The sequence below is a fragment of the Sparus aurata genome, chromosome 20 (genome assembly GCF_900880675.1).
Source record: "Sparus aurata chromosome 20, fSpaAur1.1, whole genome shotgun sequence".
NCBI classification, from domain to species: domain Eukaryota; kingdom Metazoa; phylum Chordata; class Actinopteri; order Spariformes; family Sparidae; genus Sparus; species Sparus aurata.
The window spans coordinates 19,241,373-19,260,902 of record NC_044206.1 but is presented as its reverse complement, the minus strand read 5'-3'; the positions used below and the strand labels follow the sequence as shown (position 1 = coordinate 19,260,902).

At 42.8% G+C, this 19,530-nt stretch overlaps 1 protein-coding gene across 4 annotated transcripts in view; it reads right to left on the bottom strand.

The window, feature by feature from the left end:
• The window catches only part of dock1 (dedicator of cytokinesis 1), a 206,031-nt gene that overhangs the window by 36,652 nt on the left and 149,849 nt on the right, over positions 1 to 19,530 (bottom strand). For all 4 annotated transcript variants that reach the window (XM_030400621.1, XM_030400622.1, XM_030400623.1 and 1 more), the window contains 9 exons: positions 18,239 to 18,317; positions 16,088 to 16,188; positions 8,640 to 8,698; positions 6,895 to 7,043; positions 5,760 to 5,845; positions 5,271 to 5,427; positions 4,032 to 4,072; positions 3,580 to 3,670; positions 640 to 759 (listed from right to left, as the gene is read on the bottom strand). In XM_030400621.1, coding sequence (XP_030256481.1) covers positions 640 to 759; positions 3,580 to 3,670; positions 4,032 to 4,072; positions 5,271 to 5,427; positions 5,760 to 5,845; positions 6,895 to 7,043; positions 8,640 to 8,698; positions 16,088 to 16,188; positions 18,239 to 18,317 — 883 coding nt within the window. The remainder of the gene's footprint in view (positions 1 to 639; positions 760 to 3,579; positions 3,671 to 4,031; positions 4,073 to 5,270; positions 5,428 to 5,759; positions 5,846 to 6,894; positions 7,044 to 8,639; positions 8,699 to 16,087; positions 16,189 to 18,238; positions 18,318 to 19,530) is intronic.

Below are 19,530 nucleotides of genomic sequence, written 5' to 3'. Positions count from 1 at the left end.
GTGACAGTTGGCTGGAGAACCAAGAGCGGCGGCTTCAACCCCAACACTGATGACACATGGACAGCCATGGGACATCATCTCTGAGAAGCTCTGGCTTCAGTCCTGCAGACCCTTTCCAGGCTTAGCTTGTAGGCAAAAAAATTACATTGTCCTCTTCTGGTATGCAATATGAAGAGTGTAGAATAGCACAGTAACCAGGTCCTACGCAACTGGAACATATTCTCGGAATCGGAGGCACATATGAGCCTGCTCTTCACGTCACAATGGGGTGGAATCACTCGGAGATAGCATTCAAGTATGTCACTGAAGTGGTGTAAAAGGACAAGAAAAAGGATAGTGGGGGAGCGCAAAATAAGGTTTTGTGAGAGGTAGGAGGAAAACATAAAGGAGACACATTAATGCTTGTGTGGTCTGATATGTGTCGTCGCCCATATGAGCCTTAGCTAAATGAAGAGGATTACAAACAATCCGCGTTCTGTAGAAATATAAAACAAAAATTCTTCTCCAAGAACTGCCAAAGGAGGTATTTAACAGAGAAGACAGCTTCTAAAAATAGCACGCTCAGAGTCCGGGATTTATCACGATTAAGACCAGTCTCCCACGTGTGCGTGCCAGAACGTGTGCATGCGTGTCTCTTACCTTGCCCTTGTCGAAGTAATTGATAATCTGCTGGTAGAGCTGGTCCTTCAGCTGTCCTTGAGTGGTGGCCTGGTAGCCGTCTCTCTGGGTCAGGTGGGCCGCACACGGCTCGTCTGACCACTGCAGGAGGAGACATTAGCATTGGGGGGGTCAACGATGTGCAATACAGTACAGAGCGAAAGGGGGAACAGGTGACAAGAAATCAATCACTGAGTTATAGCCAATGCAAATGGGGCGAGATTGATGTGTAATTCTTTTTAAAGCTGCCCTGCACTCTGACAGGGCAAGATGGAAACTGGAGACATGGGCAATGAAACAGGCGTCGATACATATTGAATGGGTTCAGAGAGAGCATCAGTGCAATGCGTAGCTCGCTGGCTAATGCTGCATTCAGGTTAATGTATTCAGGCAGATGGCAATAGGCAGGTGGACAATGCGATGGCCGGACAGACACATTTCTGCGGTGATGTATTGTTCACAAAGTTAGTTCTCATTTTTTTTAATCACTGGTGATATTTTTGAGTTGTTGCTGGGTCATTTTATTGCTGCATATCATTGTTGCCAGACATGTTTGCAAGTTAATTGATTTTATTTAACTTGTTTATGTGAACAACATCTGAGTCCAAGATAAATTTCCCTAAGGGGACAATAAAGCGTATTGTATCGTATCATTTATTTATTGTGGTTATTACCCTATTTGCATCAGTCTGGCCCGTATAAATGTGAATTCAGGGCATTTCTGTAAAAGTGCAATGGTTGGTGATGATGCTAATGTTATATTTTGGTAATTCATGCAGCTAGAAAATGCAGCTTTGTAGCGCAAACTCAAAATTAATGTTAAATTTCCCCTAAACCCCAAATTCCATCCAAAACCTAAGGGCATTCCTTCAGCCATTTGCTTCCAACTGAAAAAACACAATTATCAACTCGTTTCGAATACATTTGGCTCTCGTCCACTAAAATGATATCTAGTTTGCCGTCTACTGTCTGCCTGAATCTATGTGAAGGCAGCATAATGATTTCCCTAACAGCATAAGCACCTAAAACGTCCTGTAGAGTTAGCCCACTGGAAGCCAGCCCGGCGAAGTGGAGGCTTTGGGAAGGAGAGTGAAGCGTCACTTATGTTTTTGTTAACAAAAAAGCATCAGATACAATTGAGCCACGCAGCTGTGAAATCTTACTCACTACAAATTCTGCTGGATTAAAAAAAAAAAAAAACTACAATGGTAGTAAAAGGGAGAAAAAGAAACAACAAAACTGTGACAGCATCTTTTATGCTGGCTGTGCAGTCCATCATGCCTCTTCTAAACCCAGTATGTAAGAGGTCTCTGATGGGCTAGAGCAGCTCAGCTAACAGGAGAGATGGACAATCTGATTAGCTTCTGTGTCGCAAGAGCAGAATCCTATAAAGTCTGATTTGTTTCCAGCCAGTTTTAATTTGGGATTCTGTCTGGGTAACCTCAAGAGTTATGATCTCTGTGAAAACCGACCAAGTTTTTCAGTGAGGGCCACATTTGAATAGCGAAGCCAAAGGATTTGCATAAAAACGCTGGAAAGGGCTAAAAAAAATAATAATTTGCTCTGCACTTTGTTGTGGTCTGAGGACTGGTGCTGAGGGGCTTTGGATCGGGTTATTGATTCATTTACAGCTGGACTGCAGCACTTACAAGGTAAAAAGGGGCTCGGTTTATTCATAGCTGGTCTGTGGCCCTGCATCGACTGAACTAAAGTGCTGATACATCTCTGACAACACACAGAGACCTGTGTATTCATCAACCATTATTATACAGCTGCAGGTACTTTACTGGAAGACTAATTATTACTACAGGAGCCAGTTTTCTCTAACTGCTGGTGGATGCAGAATTAAGTATCCATCATTTATCCTCATTCAAGCTTGTTTACACGTGCCTGTGTGTGAGCACAAAAGGAGGACAGTGACTTCAAAGATTACATTGGAGAGCTTATTGGTGAAGAAAATGATTTATCCAGACTCCGGTGCAACAAAATTAACCAATTGCCACAGTAAAATAGTGAAGTCTTCTCTCAAGGTATTGCCCAGGAATGCCACAGCTGCTGGGAGATGAGCGGAATTAAAAATAATAACAAACACAAACAACTCCTGCAAATGCTGCGGTGACAGCTCAGCGAGGAAAATGTGATTCAGTCACAGTCTGCTCTCCCCTGTTGGTGCCTGTGCAAAGGCTGAGGCAGCCAGCTATTTATGCGAATACAGATGAGACGTTGGGCGCAACCATTTTGGATAAAACGCAGAGGAGGCACAACTCCCAAATTCAGGGCAGAGCGAAACCCCGACTGGGAAACGACACCGCAGCTTTTTGTTTTGAGGAGTTCAGCGTGTGGATGTGGTATATTTTTGGGGCGAGGACACAAACTTTCGGAAAGCCTAGAGCGGGCCTTCACTAACAAGAAGGTGTGATGTTAAAGAGAAATGAGAGTTATATGAGTTCTATTTGCACTGAGGGTGTGACAGTAACATGCCCTGTCTCCATCTCGAACCACAGCTGCTGAGACACGTGATTTTCAGCAGACGGCTTCACAAAGACGACAGTAAAAAAAAGTACACCGTTATCTTGAAGCACCTCAGGTGGCTGTTGCTGCGTTTTCCCTCTGCTTTGAACTAGCTTTTTTTTTCCAGGAGAGATCAGATACTAGCCGTGATTTGCATCGACTACGCAAGGTGAAAAAGATGCTGCTCAGCAATTCTGCCCCTCTTAGCAGCCATCTCATGCCTTGGTGGGATTAAAGGGATGCGGCCCTATCTCTTTAAGTCCTGTAAACGCTGCTTAATGCCTGAGGTTAAAAGCCATCTACCTGACAGTAGCTAAACAGTGTATTTGGTTTGTGTGATCTATGTTGTTTGATTTCCTTTGAGAGAGTGAACTGCGGGATTTATTTGCTGTTTGCATTGTAGTTGTGTACCTTGAGCAGTTTGGCGTGCAGCAGCAGAGTGTAGGCAGCCTCGGTGTAGTTGTCGCACTCTTTGTGGAGGTCACACAGCTTGTACAGGTACCTGGCAGGAATCAGCAAATCATTTATGGGTTATGTCTGAGCGGGGGCCTCTCACACTTACACAGACAGAAAGTTAACTCCGCTAGACTGATGCGCCTTGACAACCTCTTTTAGCCCAAATAACGCTTGACGGACAGATGGAAAACTCTGATTGGTGCGACTGCGGAAATAGAGAGTTAAATCTTATAATTTATTTTTGATCTCTGGAGACACAGAGCTGGGAGGAAGGAAGCCAAAATGTACAGAATTTAGTCTTCGGCAGGTAAAATTACAGCTAAATGGAAGTCTCCAAAGGTAATTCACTGACATGACGTTTGGTATTTTTCCAAAGAGGCACAATGCTGAATGTGACTTTGACTTACCTGATGTACATCTCTTCTCTGTCTATCTCCTTATAGAAGTTCTACAGGAAGGAAACAAAAGCAGAAATTGAAATGGGTTTAAAAGGATTTATAGATTTCCAGCAACAACAGTTCCATTACACTGTTTACAAAGGCTGAATGTATCATGCTTACGCTGCATAACTCCCTCGACTGACGTTACTTCTTCACATTTCTAAAAGAATATTTTGGCAGCGAGACAATTCAATTTTACTTAAAAAATACAGATGGATAACAAGGTCCTGGCTTGCAGCAGGCATGATGTAAGGTATCAACTGAAGAAAAAGTAAGTTGGCTGACATCAGAATCACAGCGGCGGGGCGGTCACGCTGCTCTCCCGGCCAAAACCGTAAAAAAAACTTTTTACACAACCTGGCAGAGCGCTGACAGAACATGACTCAGATAAATGCTGAATGTAGGCCAGAGGCCGGTAGTTCAATGCCGGCAGTCACGTGACACAAAAACTGACATTTCGGTGCACTGAGATGGAATGTCACATGGCAGAGGAGAGGTGTTTCAGGTAACCTGCTCCCATGATAACATCTTTATGCACTGTGGCATGTGGAGCCGGCTGTTGTTGTGTCCTGTCTGTGGGTAGTCGCAAGTTGTTACGGTCACTTTATTGACGACATTAGCTTCTGAACAAAAGCCTTTCTGGAGTGATGCATAGATTCACCCACATGTCTTTCCTTGCAGGGAATTCAATGTGTCTATGCGTCATCAATACCAGTTAAATAAAGCATAAAAGTAAAATAGTTTGTCACTAAAAATGACTCTGATCTGTCTAAAAGCTTTGACAGTTTAGAGAAAGTTTAAGAGTTTAACACTCATTCTTTTTTCTTCTCTTGCTGCACAGAATTTTCGTCTTTTGGCTTATGTCAAGACAACGTGGGTCAGCAAAGCCGTTGAGCAGTAGTGTAGGAAGTATTCAGATCCTTTAGTCATGTAAAATTATCACTACATCATTGCAAAATTACTTCATTCAAAGTAAAAGTTCTGCACGAAAAGTCATACTTAGTATTACATTATGAGTTCTGGTCATGTGAGCATTTATCGAGAAGCAAAATCACTCTTTGGTGGAGCTTAAAACAAGTCATAGACATCTGAAATGTGACCCTGATCGTAGACAGTGTTGTAAAAGTACCCAAAGTCATGATAAAACATTACTTTGATAAAAGTAAAAGTGACCAGTAAGAGTAAAAGTCTTAGAAACCATCTTACGAGCACGTTGACGGTGCAGCTCATGCGGTTCTCCTTGTTCTCGTCGTGCATGATGGTCCTGTAGTCCAGCAACCTCTCCAGCAGACGGACGACCAGCGTGACGAAGTTCTCGCCCGTCTTGGCCAGGTACTTGTGCTTCCTGCAGTGCTCCAGTAAACTGGCGTGTGTTTTTTGTGTGCACAGAAGAGAGGCCAGGGGCAGAGAGGAAAACAAATGTGAAACATGTACAAGAGGTTCTTCTACTACAGTTTACAAAACGTCAAACTTTTTTGCCAATGAGGATCTGAGGGAATGTTCCTTTTTTTTTGCCCATTAAAGCAGAGTTAGCTTCCGACTGTGCCGAAAGCAAATATCACAGAGGCAAGCTGTGACAAGGAGTCGTGTGATCATCAGCACACTGTGATTATTTTGAGGAGTGCTATGTCGCAATTAGCATTATCTAACTTGTGAGAGGCTCAGGCGTAATCCCGTCCATTAATCAGCACTTACATTTTCTGAAAGAGAACTTTGTACTGCTCGTCTCCGCGCCCCCCCTCCACCTCGTGATCCAGCTTGGTGATGATCTCGTTCTCAAACTGCAATTAGACAGAGCAGGCGTAAATAATCAGTGTAGGTAATTTTTCAATTCATTAACGCCATCTCCCCGACTCACTCTCTTCTCTCTTCTCTGCATCGAGGCCTGGCTGAGGGGATCTGCGCTCCCACTTTAATTGTCCCTCCACTGCAGCCCAGCTGGTTGCTAGCTGGTATTTTCTCTTCATTATTAAAGCTGTTCTTTATCTGTCTTCCATTTGGCCAGAACGAGGCTGCATCATGAGACACGTCCCCTTCACTTCTCTGACTGTATTTTACTGGTTTGTTTCCACACGATAAAACCTGTTCTTATTTTGTTATTTTCACACAGCTGCTACATACAAATATCACGCTTCTTCATGGACTGTACAGTCGCGAACACAGAACAGGAGAGCAGAATGCAGCCGAGCGAGAAAAAAGATAAAAACAAACTCTCTGTTAAGCCAAGGATTTACAAGAAGCATTGAGCAGGAGACAGACCCAGTAAAGGGAATATTACTGGCTTACAGCATTAAAAGGGGTCAGGCCAAAGTGAAATTGATCACATTTCACTAAAGGGAAGGAAGAAGAAAGTGGCATTCACCTCCAATGAGCCAGAGCCTGAGTGACACATTGACTTAATTAGCAGCACTCCCTTCCCCTCGAGAGAGGGATGCTGCTGTCTTCGCAGGACCAAAAGGGCCGGCAGAGATATTTGGAAAGCCTTTGTGCTGCTCTACAATGAGCATCACATACTTTGCGAGCCCACATAAACATCACAAAGCTGAAAACTGCCTGAGACATCTTATGGCAGAACAGCTGTAGCCAAACGGATTTGCTCATGCAGAAAGGCTTAATTTTGCACTGTAACGGGGCAGAACATTAAGTTCCACTTACCGTGGCTGTTGATAATCGCAGCAACAACAAAATGAGATTTGCAGAATTACAACTAAGCTTGCGGATATGAAACTTTTTTTCCTCAGACGGACTTGTCCCCCTCTTCACAGTTTACAACACCCGCTACTTTTCATTAAGACCTTATTGTGTTAAAAAGCCGTTTCAGATGACGCACCCGCTGGAAGCTGCACGTAAAGTGGAACTCGCACTGCATCATGTCGAAGAAGATGGCGATGGTGGCCTTGCGCAACTCGATCTCAGGAACGAGCGTCATCTCCAGGATGGGACCCACCATCTCTGGGATGAATTTGATCTTGTGGGGTCCTTAAGACAGGAAAAAAGCACATAAACATATACATGCTAACGTTTTTACTGACTTCTCTTGTAACATCTTTATATCCAAAGTCCCTTATTTGAGTGTTTTCTTACAGAAGGTGCAGCAAACTCAAAATCATTACTTTCAAAAGGCTTCATCAAGCACTGAATGCGCTGGTCTCAAGCCAGATCTTGTTGAACGTTCACTTATCAATATCAGATGAAAGCAATGTGACCAGAAACAATTTAGTAAGAAACAAGTAGCGAACTGGCTGTGCTCCGATAGATTTGCAGCAATTGGTTCAATGTTGCTCAAGTTTTGTAGTTTTGTTACAGGATGGTCCCAAAATCATATTTAAAAGTAGACGGAGGTTATACAACTTTATAAAAGTAACCTTAATTTCATAACCAAATCAATTTTCCAGATATTTTGAGACATTTTAAAAGACGAGTTTGGTCAAACCTGAAAAATATGTGACTATCCATTCGGAAGCAAGAACAAAGATCCCAGAGTGATTTGAAAAGCTGTTATTTAAACCCTTTTAAAGCTGAAATCTTCACTGTAGCTGCTAAGCTAAAAGCATTAGCGCTAACTACGTCTGAGTACACAAGCTTGATTGCGCGTCTAGGGTGCAAATTAAGTCCTCTTAAAACAATTTGGGATCTCGGGCTTTCAGACACTTAGATGATCCCAGCCGCTGTATGAAGCCATTTTTCATGCTTTTCTTCTGATATTTTTCCCAACATGTATTTCAGTTGTTTAGGAGAATGCTGCAACCCCTGTTTTGCTGTGAAGCTCCCGAAATGCTCTGAGGACTAAGAAACTTCACCTCACTTTCCATCGGCATGGGGGTGGAGTAGACTACGACATTTAATTTTCGGGTGAACTTATCCTGTTCGGCCAAGAATTCAGATCATTGGATTTTAAGACTGTTTTTCAAAAGACTGACAGAAAGCATGATTCAATTTGGATAAAACAACAAGCACAACATGTCGAGCCTAACTGGATGTGAGTAATCCCCGGTGTGCTGCAGGTTTGATAGCAGCTGCTTCAAACAAACAAACAAACAGAAAAAGTCTTCCATCATAATAACTTCAAACCAAACACCTCAGTTAAAGAAAAAAAAACATGGCAAGGGGCTCATTAAAAACCCAGTGAATGAGTCAATCTTATCTGGCGGAAAACTTTAATTAAGGGATCAGATGGCGTAGATTATAATGAGAAGACTTAAATGGAGGCACAGGTGGCCAAAACTAAAACCCCATCCCTGCACTACAATCACATTCTATTGAGACTTGACTGTTGCGCCTCTCTTATCACACAACGTAAAGCTAATTAACACATGGCTGTCTATATTTAGCTGCTGGTCTCTGTAACGAGTGCGAGGGTTCTTCTTTGACTGATAATCATGTAACTCTGAGAAAACAACACTTGTACCACCTGTTGATTTGCCGCACTCGACTGCAGAGTCCATATTTTTCATCTTCATCATTAAATACTTCAGAAAAAAAAAGTCTATTTTCTTTCCTGTCAGGAGCGTCAGGGTCATCAAATAAAAAATAACGATACTGAAACAAGAGTTGATCATGCGATTAGTTGATTACCTAGATTGTACCACATATCCCTGATTTCGAAGCCAATTTGTCTCCTCATGTCCTGGTACCTGAAACACAAACAGGATCAAACGTTAGACAGGATACCGTCACATAATGGCACAGAGGATAACATTACGGGAGGCTGAATTGAATGAGATAAAGGGCTCGTGTTAACTCAATGAATACAACTGAAATTAGTGTTCCCTTACAATCTAAACTGCCTAATGCAATGTAACACACATTCCTCATTTGCTGCCAGAACCAAAGTTGGTATCAGTGTCGTTGCTTGTCATATGAAGCCTAAGTGAGAGACAGCTGTTGAGATTTAGTCAAAAAAAAAAAAATCAAAGAAAGCAAAATCAACCAAACACAAAACAGGCTGTAAATCCAACATATTGTTTGACTACACATCGTCCACCATTGTCTTGTCGCTCAACTGTCCTTACTCTGGTCACATTACAGGTCAAATGTAACTCTGCTACTGGTGATTAAAAAAAAAAAAAAAGCAATCAACAGTGGGGATGGTGGGCAGGAACTGTAATCAGTGCATGTCTGATCACCACGGCAAGCCTTATGACAACATAACAACATTATCCATTCTCCCATAGGTGTTTAATTGATTCACTGTTTTTCCCCATTCTGACTGAACCAGTCAGTAGGCCCTAGCATCCTGTATGAAAGCAGCTGCATCTCCATTCATTCATTAATTCATTCACTCTGGTTTTTCCTTTAATTTGTCACCTCTCTCTCTTTCCTGTTGTCTCCCTTCAAAGAGCTGAATCATTTGTCTAAGAGAACTTCTTTGAGCCTATGCCTCAATGACACCTGTTACACAGGCGTATAATGAGACTGTTTGAACAGATTCACAGGGCCATGACCGTGTTAAATCGTTTGTTTTGTCTTTTTGTGAGGTTCTTTGCAAAACAAACTCACCCTAATGAGCCATTTCCACTTGTGCAAGTTTGCAACAGCGGTCTTTCAGCTATGCTCTGTCTTTCCTCTCTGCCTTTTTGCATTTGAACGCACAGAAGACAGAAGACGCGAGGGCGAAGTGTTTGATCAGACCAACACTTTGCCTCTTTGATTCTTTGAGCCTGGCTTGGTGTGTTGAGGGCTCTTATATGAAAAACAAAGATTTGCAAGAAGCTGGAAGGATCACTCGCGCCTTGACTTTTTGTCTAGCTCCTCCAAATGAGGGCTTTATAAGCTGATCAGCTCTGCCATGTCGGGGTCGCGAACCAATCTCCTCTCCTCTCTGCCTGCCTGCCACACAGGCCCAGGTCACATAAAGGACAAGCGGTTGTCGGAGAGGGAATGACAGACAGTGAATGATGGAGGGACTAACATGAGTGGAGATGACGGGCAGAGAGGCAGAAAGTGAGATCGCTTCTGTGAAACCGATCATATGAAACAAAAGTGATGAATTTAGTTCTTTTAAGAACGATTGGACATGTCGTGAGAAAAGAGAGTAAGTTGAAGCCTGAAATTGTTTTTAAGACCGAGAATATAGAGGACACAATGAAGATAACAGTCCAGAGAGAGCTACTTCTCGCTGGTTTTTCTCCACTGGCCTGATATAGTTTGCTTTAGCCGCACCATTGCATGTGGAGAAGCAGTCAGATGTGCTTTCACTGCTGGCTCGCCGTGGGGGAATAACTGCACTGAACTGCAAAGATTGTGGTTCCGTTTTGAAGCGGTGCCAAATTCTCACTGTCTCTGCCCTTAGCCAAGCCATGAGGATGTGTGGCTGAACCAATCGGCTAAAACAGAATAAGAAGTTGCTCACAAGGCTGAAAGATAAATCTATACTAACTGCCATGTGTCCCGTTGCTCTATAATATGTTTAAAGTGGAAAAGCAAGTGGTGTAATTGTTGGCGCCGCTTTTGCAAAGAGAACTGGATAGTTAGTTCCATTTTCCTCTGATTAAAAACATCCAAAAACACAGGACAACATGTGAGTTTAGTCAATCATTTAGTCTATAATAGAGATTTAGAGATGTGACAGGACGCCAGCCTGACTGGAGAACCAGCCTGCTCTTATTTCCTCGAGAAATGTTGTGCCTACTGGCAGACAAAATTGCACAGTGAAAGTGAGGTTTATAGGGAGCCAAACCATTTCACTTTGCAATCATAATGATAACTTAAAGCAAAAAAGAAAAAAACTAAAACAACCCCCCCCCCCCCCCAATTTATTTATGTCCAACAGAGCCGGCACAAAGTTGCAGAACATCATCATTATCTGATGGGTAAAAATGTTGTTTTTATTTGGTTGAAAGCTAGCTAAGTGGTCTTCGATTAAATGTGAAAAATCTCTTTTTTTAAGAAATTCTCGAGCTGGTTGAGCAAGGTTGTATGAGTGTGTTTGTGTGTGTTTAACTGTAAAGGTGAACTGCTGACTTCACTAATTAGAAAAAAAAACCCCATTTAGTTAAGCGTTACATCAATTCCACGGCATGCTAAATCAAAGGCGTACATTTAATTGCATTGCTTAATAAGCCACTAATAATTAGAATCACAGCCCAGTCAGAATAAAAATGCCTCACGTATCTACCTCGACTGGAAGGCGATCAGAATTGATTTTCAGATTCTTCACATGAGGTGGGGTGGTCCAAACCTCAATACTGCACTTGAAAGGTAAACTAGCAATGTCTAATCAAACCATGTAAATGCTTAATCTGTTCATTTCTATTTGGTCAGAATAAACACATTCCTTCATCGCATGTGAGACTCATGTGAGGGTATCACCATCTGAGCGGCAGAAATACCGCGGTAGCACTTCAAACTGGTCTGTAGCCGATGGAGCTTTCTGTATGAGATCTTAAAAGATTTTGGGATTGAGTTGGCTTGAAACAACGAATTGTTCAAACAAGTGTTTGAACAGATGAAAGAAGCCAGAATCCACCAAACCAGACACCCAAATACTGTTCACGACACACCACGCAGATCCATCTTAGAATTAAATAAAAAGGTGGGTGCATGAATTATTCAATTTTATCAATACAGTTTGAAAAAACAAACAAACAAAAACATCACTCAAAAATCGTTGTTATTCTCCGTCTTCTGTTACAGCAGAGAAGATGCTCCACAGAAGGAAACAAAGTTCTATATTGATAAATGCTTTGGGGCATGTTAACATGCGTGTTATCAATTGTTTTATTTAGCCTCCATGTAAACAGTTTGGTTTGAATCTTTAATCATGATGATTTCAGTCCAGTCGAAGAAGTGTCGTCCACCAAAGCCAACGATGCAGCAAAAACAGACTTGTCTCTCTGCCAACGTAAACCCAAAGAAGCAAAGCCATTTCACAAACTTTAAAAGCATGCAGATGAAACTGAGTGAGGGGAGTAGAGCGAGTATCGGCTTATAAATCAAATCTTTGACACCACTTTGAGGTGCATTTAAAGTTAGAGGGAGTGTCAGGGTCATTAATGACTTTTCCTCCAGCTGGTGGCGCTGCAGATGACCGCATCGTCTGTCCGTGCCAAGAATGAGGCCCGTCCGACATTGCAGACCATCGCACCGAGTGACTGACAGAGCCACAGTGTCTCCTCGTCCTCACACATCGATGGCACGACTCCTCAAGTAAAAGGATGAGAGTTTGAGTTCCGGGCGTGACACCTCTCCTGACCCCCAATTAATATCTATTCAGAGCCCCTTCACCACACCTTGACATGTCAGAGCGCCCCGAAGCACTGGATTGATTGTTCTGCCAATATCGTGGAAAGACACACTAACACATTTTGACGGAGAGGAGAGGAGCATTTAAAGAATCCCTGACAAAGGAGCTGCGTCACCTCTTTGCAGCTCGGCCAGGTCAGAACCTTTTGCCATATTTAGGTGTCAAAGGGAGAGGTAGTGCAACGCCCAAGGATTGATCTTCAGGCAGAGTATTGGCAAGGTGATAAAATATAAATAGATGCCCGCCTCTATAAATTACTGTAAAGAATTTGTCATGTATTATGCATCACATCTTTAAGTGTTTTCCCTCTCATTCACACTTTAAGGTGCGAGTGTTTTTTTATAATTTAATCCTGTGCATAACCTGCTGTATGAGTGTGCTAACAGCATGAGTGTGTGCCAGTGGAAGCACATGGAGTTCGTGTCTCCACACATGGACATGCAGATGACTGCACAGGAGACATCATGTCCCCATCTGAGCTGAGCCGGATGCAGGTTGCTGTTCTGTCAAAACTCCTGCAGGCAGCCAGACAGGCAGCTATGACTGTCGGCTGTCAGGACCTACAACGCATACCCGTCAGCTGCGGGGCGGAAAAGCTCTCGGAGAGGTTAACTGAGAATAACACGTCTATGGAGGGAAGGCTGCGAGTAGCGAGTGGGTCCGGGGCTCTCAGGTGCTTGTGCCGCGTTATGCATCTGGGTCAGGGGACGGAGACCAAGGAGGAAATTGATTCGGAGCATGAGATAAGAGGTAACAACAACTGGACGGCAAAATAAAGAGAGAGTGACGGATACAGCAAGGGAGAGAGAGAAAAAAAAAGTGATTGATGAGCGAGGGCCTGTAAAAACAGATGAGATGTGATCAAAGCCTGAAGCAAAAGGAAGTGTGAGATGTTCACTATATTTGACAATCTGACACTCCCTCTCCTCATCACTCATATGCACACATCATGACAATGACATCGCAGCCTGCTCATTTATCCTGCTGTGTGTGTGTGTGTGTGTGTGTATGGCTGTATTTGCGTGTTGTGCGGCCAGAGCCATTCTACATGACAAGTTTATGGAAAGTTGTGGTTCATCAAAACTCGTATTTCTGTCAGTTATGATAATGTTGTTTAAATAAAATAAATGTAAGGGTAGAATTGCTTCTCAGGTGTTCTTTGGATATAGATACATGTAGATACAACAGTGTTTCCCACACATGGACTTTTACTTGGCCGCCTAGGTATATTTGGTGAATCAATATATAAGTGGAAAATCTTCCCTTGTTATACAGCTCATGGCTACTGACAATTGCGCTTGCTTTGCAGAGAGTGAGACGTTCTCTAGTATTACTTCCCTCCGGTTACTGCATTAATAAATGAATTGGTTGATTTTATAAAGTCAGCAGAGCATACCAATACAGAGTAAAAGCAGTATTTGTATTTTGTGTGTTAAGACTTCAAAATCCATTCTCGAAATGGCTTATTCATTCTTGAGTCCCATTCTCAGGTCGTCAAATGCCAGTGCTTTGGGTTGGTGGCTCGCCAACCCTCCGACACGGTTACGTGGTCAATCTGTTGGAAACGCTGCAGAAACCTAATCACAAGAAAACTCTCTTTTTAAAACAACTAATGTGCCTTTGGTTGTCCTCACCACAGATGCCCACATTTGATGACTGCGAAGGCGCCCTTTTCTGCTTGTCATCCCCTTTGTCTCTCCCTCCTTTCCTCTCTGTCCTCGGCCTCACCAAGCATGAAGGCCAAAAATATAATCTTTGAAAGAAAAATTGAAAAGCTACTTTCGAGCACTGCAGACCTATAACGATGCACAACACTTCTTTATGCCAGTAAAAAAATAGCTCAACATGAGTTTAGCCGGGTCATTTCAAGTTCTATTCTATCTATCAAGTTTCTTTTCAAAAAATAAAGTTTCTGATTTCATAAGGGATCTTATTATTCCATGAAAAGGTCCATCTCTGTGGGAATTATCTCTGTAATGTTAGACACCTCAGCCTGTCAGTGCCGGGAAAAAAAAGCCCTTTTAGCAGAAGTTACTTTGACAGTCGGAGTTGCCCAAAAAAGGATTACGTTGCAGCTGAGGCGCTCTATTAAACATTTGGTTCGTATGACTCTTTTACACAGCAAGGCCTGTAAATATAGGACTGAGGTTTAAAAACACCAGAATTCTCCTTTAACAAGAGCATTTTCACTTGTTCTATGTTTTATTACTTTATTACAAGCAAAAAAACACACCTCTCATTCATTAATTGTTATTTTCTGAAGTGGAACATTTGCCAGTGTTCTGTCGTGACATCCTCATGTTAGACCTCAAAAAGAAAACTCGCGAGGGAGCCAAATAGATCTCATGAAACACAAGGCTCCACTAACCAAACGATTTCTGATTTTTATGTCATCAGAGTTGGTGCTCAGATCAGGAAACGCAACAAAAACACACGACACACGAAACAGCATTAATCCTCCTGTCGAGGCCGGTGCATTACATGTCCGTAAATACATCCAGGTGCGAGAAGCAGACACCGATAATGGACCAGAACTTGAACCCAAACAGCACCTGGCGACATGTTGCGACGCAGAGAGAGAGAAGCTGATGCAGAGCGCTGAAGATTCGTGCTCCACACCTCTGTGATTTCACCTCTCTGTTCTCTGCTCCCGAGCAAGGCGCAGTAATTGGTATTGCAGGCAACGCAGACAGTTCATGCGCCAGCACACAGGGAAATGGGACGCAGAGGGGTAAAAGAGAGAAGGTGAGTGGTAGATGGAGGGCGGCAGACACAGAGAAAGAGAATGGGCGGGTTGAGGTTGAGAGAGTGGGCGAAGGGGGAATTGACAAACCCGGTGTATAATATCCCCCTGGAAGCTACCTGGTTGTATTTGAATGACATATTTGGGAATGTCACATGAACAGCATGGAAACAGCGAGGCAGAGATCTGCCTTTTTTCTGCGCTCACTCCAGGAATGGCAGTGCTCTTCTATGTGGATCAAAAAGCTGCTTCTTTTTCAGGGGGAAGGCTAAAAAGTCGAGAAAGGCTCGGAGGGCGGGGGTGGCTGGGATCGTCTTGTTTACTGCGTTTGGCTGTTTGTGTGGGAGTTTTGCAGGGCCGATAATAAAGCACTGACCAAATGAGGAGCCTCGCTGTCAAAGCAACGAGCCAGCGTGATGTATGCTTTGGTGACAATAGCTTCTCCAAATGAAGATGAGAGCCAATACGCTCCACGTCTGCCCAGAAAGCATTTACACTTTTTTGGCTGCATTATCAGACTCAATGAGAAATACTAACGCAGACGAATGGCTTGCTGTAGATACTGTGGCTGTGGATGATCGGGAAATGAAACCACTCACTGATCTGGTCGCACGGCGGCAATAAATATCTAAAATCTCTGTGGATTTTAAAACTTCAGCCATTCAGGAAATCTCTGTGCGAGATGTAATCGGCATTTCTGAGGGAGTTATCGTGCAGAAAGCTGCTGAGAGAAGAAAACAAAAGCCTGTATCTTTGTTTCAACAGGGGATCCACAACTTTGCCTGATACCTGGGATTTGACTACAAGACGTGCTCTCAACAACCCCTGAAGTTCCAATGAGGCTGTTCTGCTTTGTTTAGAGGAGTGAACAACTAGTGCAGCCTCTACCGGAGCCCTAGGGTGCTGAGTATCCCTGTGAGCCTCCATGTGATGAATTATGTAAATCCTGCTCATTTCTAGGGGAGAGAGGGCCTGGGCTGTGCTGGTGTGCAATGAGGACTTCCTTGCGGATTGAGAGTGTGCGCCTGTACTCACTTGTGGAAGATCTTGGCTCTTTTGTCGCTCGAGAAGTTCTCCAGCTGCAATGACTCCTGGGTGAGGAAGGCCACGGCCAGGTGGAAGTAGTTGTTCCACAGCTGACCCACGTAAAGACAGAGAGACAGGCAGAGTGAGTGTGGCGTAAAAGAAATAAAAAGGGCACTTAACTCACAGTCAAGAAACAGCTTTACAACAGCATCATTCAGTAGCACAGCACACTATTGGGGGCTGGAAAAGCTCTCTGTTTCATTACATTTTGGAGGTTTTGGACGAGACGGGTATACTTGTGTTTTGGGAAACTGTCCCGAGTGGAAGGAGCGGTTGGTGATTTAGGCCACTGGCCTCCAGAGCGCTCCCTCAATCAGACCGACAATGACAGCAGCAGCTAAAAGAGGCGCTACTGTAGCCACCGTTCCTGATTTGCAAACAGTCCATGTGTGCATAAGAAATAAGTCCCAAAGCATGAAGGCCACACGCTCTGAACACGTTTACTGATGCGCCTCAGTTGAAGTGCGTCATTTCATGCTCCTGCTGCGCTGCAGGCATCGGATCTGAAATGCCAACACCCCAGAATCAGCAGTATTTCTTGAGAAAAGTGGCTATTTATTTTAAGTACTCATATCCCGTTCACCCATTTAAAACATTTGTGGGCTTCAAAACATGAACGTCACAGGTTTTCAGTGTGTGCAGCCCTTCAGAGCTTCAATGTCAATTGAGAGAAAATGAACTGCAAACTATTTTGACAATCAATAAAACATTTTGTCACTTTTCGAAGCAAAATGTCAAACTGCTACCTCAAGCTTCCTAAATATAAGACTTTCTGCTTTTCTTTGTCACTTAATGAAGAGTCTTTGGGTTTTGGACTGTTGGTTGGACAAAAGAAGCAATGTTTGGGCACTGAGCAAATCATGATGAGCACTTGTCACAATATTTTGACATTTATAGTCCCTAAAAAGCAGGAGAAGCGTTTAAAGAATGTCTTTGGTGGAAGACGTCCAAAACTAGTTCAAAAGACGGTTACATTTTTACATTTAAACCACATTTCACCAGGATTCAACTAAAATATTTGGATGTGGTTTCATAGTCTGCCCTCCAAAGTGACGACAGGCTCTTATTCGCACATTGTAGCGTATGAGAGATTTCTTTAAAGCTAATGCTGCGACATCAAGTTTAATCGCGGGGGTCAGGGATCGAGCTGCCAACATGTTAACTGAGCCACAACAGCGGAAAACATTTCTCTAGCGCGAAGCTCGTATTCATTTCTTCCCCCTGTGCACTTTGCCCTACACGTCCCAATTCAGAGAAGTCAAAGCTGTGAAGCTCAAAGCCCGTGCAGACGGAGCAAAGTGTTATTTTCACATATTTGTATAAAACCGCTCAAATTACGTCTTTCAAGCTAAGAATAAACAAATTATCAAGATGATTAAACAAATTTGTGCTCTGTGACACACTGATTAGCCGGTTAAAAGAGGGCAAAAAGACTTCTTAGACCTAATATCACCCAGTTTTCTACTGGGGATCAATGTTAAAAATCCCGGGTGGTGCTCACACTTTCTAATGAGAACAAGCTATCACGGAGGTTAAATCATCCGTACGCCACTGATCTGTAGTCTAAAATAAAGAAAACCAGACACTTTATTCAGGCACCATAAAGAGAGCTCCGGGAGCTGTAAGTGACACTAAAACGCTGTTAAAATAATCAGTCCATAAAGGCTTTAAAAGCCCAAAGCAGTTCATCTGTCGACAACATTAACATTCTCCCATATGCCAGACATTTAAAAAAAGAAAGCATTGCTCTATTCAAGGGTAGGGGGCAAAGATATTCTGAAATGCACATCAAATTGCCGGTCATTAGATAGTAATTGATGTTCTCCCCACAATTCTTATGTCTACCGTCTTCTCTTTTTTTTTTTCCTTATTCAGAATATCCAAAAATGCTGCACATAAAAAAAAGCCATCAGAAAGACACTGCAGTGAAGTGATGGCTTCAAAAAATGGCATTCAAATCTTTTCCCAAACCGCCGTTAATAGCACTTAAAATGATAATCCAGTGTTACCTTGACTAACAGAACAATTTCTCTGTGAGGGAGGGGGAGGGGGAGCTGGTATCAAGGTTGAGAAAGAAGAGAACAAGCTTTCAGCCCTTACCTGGAGCTCAAAGTTTGTTTGATCCAGAAATTTCTTGTTCAACACTGCTGCATACTGATTAATGGCCCGGAGGAACACCCTGGAAAAGACAAGAGAAAGTGTTTAGATCTCGTCCTCTTCTTGATGAAATAAAGCTGTTTACAGTCTATAGATTCGGATTATATGTGCTTAAAGGTCACCTTCCGATAAATTCCCCACTGAAACCACTGTCCTTGTTAATCCAGCAGCCCCCCTTATATTCATATTTACACCCCTGGCAATCAGCAGAGTGCACAACTCACAACAAAATGTGATGTAACACCGCAGAGGAAACGCTCACAACAGCTACAGTATGTAATGGATCAACATGTCAACACGATGGTAACCTGTCAGATCTCATTACATTTATTTTCTTAGGGACCCATTCAAAAGAACATTAATCTTATTGTAGGAGAGGAGAAACTTTGAAATTTTCATCTGCAGTTCCCAGGCAGGAAAAAAAAACAAAAAAACAAAAAAACAGACATGACAAGATACAAAGGCTACACGCAATAAAACATTTTTTTGGTACTTTCTTTTTTGAAGTGCCTCAATTCCTTTTGTACTCGCCTTTTTCTCCCATTTTTTCCAAGAGCACCTGACACAATCTTTGCCTACACTGTGCTTAATAGAGCAACCAGACTTCTTCTTTTCTCTTTCTTCTCAACAACTGGACAACGTTTGAGCGCCGCTTGAACTTAGAAAGATGGGAAAGTATTTGCGCATCAAGTTTGGGAACTTCAATGTGCGTCACAGCATTGTGCAGCATTGTGCAGCCGAGTGTCATGTTTTCATCCATGCTGACTGGAACTAGAGCTGATAAATACCTGTGACTGCGACAGAGTATTTTCAGCTAGGAATCAATGAAAGTGGATTTCTGTGAGATTTCGAGGGTTACATCTTGTTTATTAAGGATCTTTTCATGCTTTCAGTTGCTGGGGGCAACAGAGATATATGCCGACTTTAAACAGGCTGAAAATTCATGGACCGAAATGTTTTTCTTGGGTATAGCCGGGGAGAACTCTGTTTTTTGATGTCTGGAGTCGATAAATAAAACGGCACTTCCTTGACCGGACCTAGATTTAAATTCAGACATCAGAATCGCCTCGTTAATCGGAAAACTGAACTGTAGTTAGTAAAGCTGTAGCCAAACAAGAAGAGAAGAGAAACAAAACATTCGTGGTTTTTGCTTTCACGATGAATACATTTTTGACCTTGCAAAGAAGTAAGTGCTGCCAGCAGAGGTGAAACATGGGCTGAATCTTTCGGAGACA